This window comes from Phaseolus vulgaris, unplaced genomic scaffold (assembly GCF_000499845.2).
Source record: "Phaseolus vulgaris cultivar G19833 unplaced genomic scaffold, P. vulgaris v2.0 scaffold_1169, whole genome shotgun sequence".
NCBI lineage: Eukaryota > Viridiplantae > Streptophyta > Magnoliopsida > Fabales > Fabaceae > Phaseolus > Phaseolus vulgaris.
In genome coordinates this window covers 152-1,615 of record NW_027174464.1, presented here as the reverse complement: position 1 = coordinate 1,615, position 1,464 = coordinate 152, and the positions used below count along the sequence as shown (strand labels likewise).

The 1,464-nt window shown below is 33.7% G+C and overlaps 1 protein-coding gene across 1 annotated transcript; it reads left to right on the top strand.

Moving 5' to 3' along the window:
• Nucleotides 1-378: 378 nt before the first annotated feature.
• LOC137817781 (probable flavin-containing monooxygenase 1) lies at nt 379-843 on the top strand (the record flags this gene model as incomplete). The annotated part of the gene is made up of 1 exon (XM_068621015.1): nt 379-843. A coding segment is annotated over exon 1 (465 nt), but the record flags the coding sequence as incomplete, so codon positions are not given.
• Nucleotides 844-1,464: the final 621 nt, after the last annotated feature.

Here is a 1,464-nt window from a genome sequence, read left to right as displayed (position 1 = left end):
TCCTATTAAATATGTATAAAAAGGAGATATTAAGTTATATCCACGGAAGAATTTCCTAGAAATAATAACTAGTAAGACACTTACATATAAACCACACATTATAAAACTTGGTAATATTATTAAAAGTGCTAAATATCTCTTATTAATACATTTATATTTTTTATGTGTTTTTCAAGATGTAAAACAAAGCTGGGTCTGCATGCATTATATTATGTATTTTTGTATTTCTGATTTGTTCACTGTAGAAGTCTACGCTCTGTGACATCACAGTGACGAGTGATGCAGCTGCATACATCTATAAATACATTTCTAAGGCTACCATTTTGATAGCAGTAATCAGTTCATCAAATAGATACACACATAAACACCTTGTTGAAAATGGATCCCAGTTATACCAAATCATATTACATGGATAACCAAAACCATCCCATTTTGGTCTCAAAAATAGGCATCATAGGGGCTGGGGTAAGTGGCATAGCAGCTGCTAAACAGTTATCCCATCACAACCCTATTGTTTTTGAGGCCTCAGATTCCATTGGTGGGGTTTGGAGCCATTGCTCCTACAACTCCACCAAGCTTCAGTCTCATCGTCGTGATTATGAATTCACCGATTTCCCTTGGCCTCACAGGGACAATCCCGATTTCCCCACCCATTTGGAGATACTCAGTTATCTGCACTCTTATGCTCACCACTTCGATGTTCTCAAGAACATCAGGTTCAACTCCAAGGTGGTGGAAATCCGCTTCTCCGGCAACCGGGAAGTCACTGGCTTTTCAAGCCTGCTTCCCGGTAAGCCTGTGTGGGAAGTTGCTGTGCAGACCAATCACTCAGACACCATTCAGGTCTTCACAAATTATTACCTTCTCAAAATCAAACTCTTTTCGTATCTTTACATAAAAAAACACACCTAGGGTTTAAACAATTTGTGAGTATAGATTTTTAATGTTATTATTCTTCCACATACTTCCGAATTACTCTTCAAAACTGAGAAACAAGTTGCCAAAAGTTCTTCTCATCACGTCATCCCACAAAGAAAGGAAGAACACTTTTGTTTCTTTAGATTTCTAAAAATGCATTTGAAAATAATTTTTATCTAGTATTTTCAATTTATAAAATGATAATGAAATATTGTTTTGGACTATTTATTATTCCACGATCGTTATACATTTTGTAACTTTTGAATTTAAAGTACTTAAAAAATAAATAAAACAATTTGCCAGTTTGAAAAATCGAGTGTTTTGTTGCATGAAGCTTCTGACCTATCAGTGACTTTTGTTTTTATACCAGTGATGAGCTGAGATGAATATAATGTGAAAAATTACTAGCTACCTTACCCTTTTATCTAGATGCATCATATCAAATATTTGTTAATTACAAATTCCCATTTTAAATATACTTAAACAGTTCAATTAACCAACATAAAGGTATTTTTTTCCTTAATCCAATTTACTAAATTTAATAAT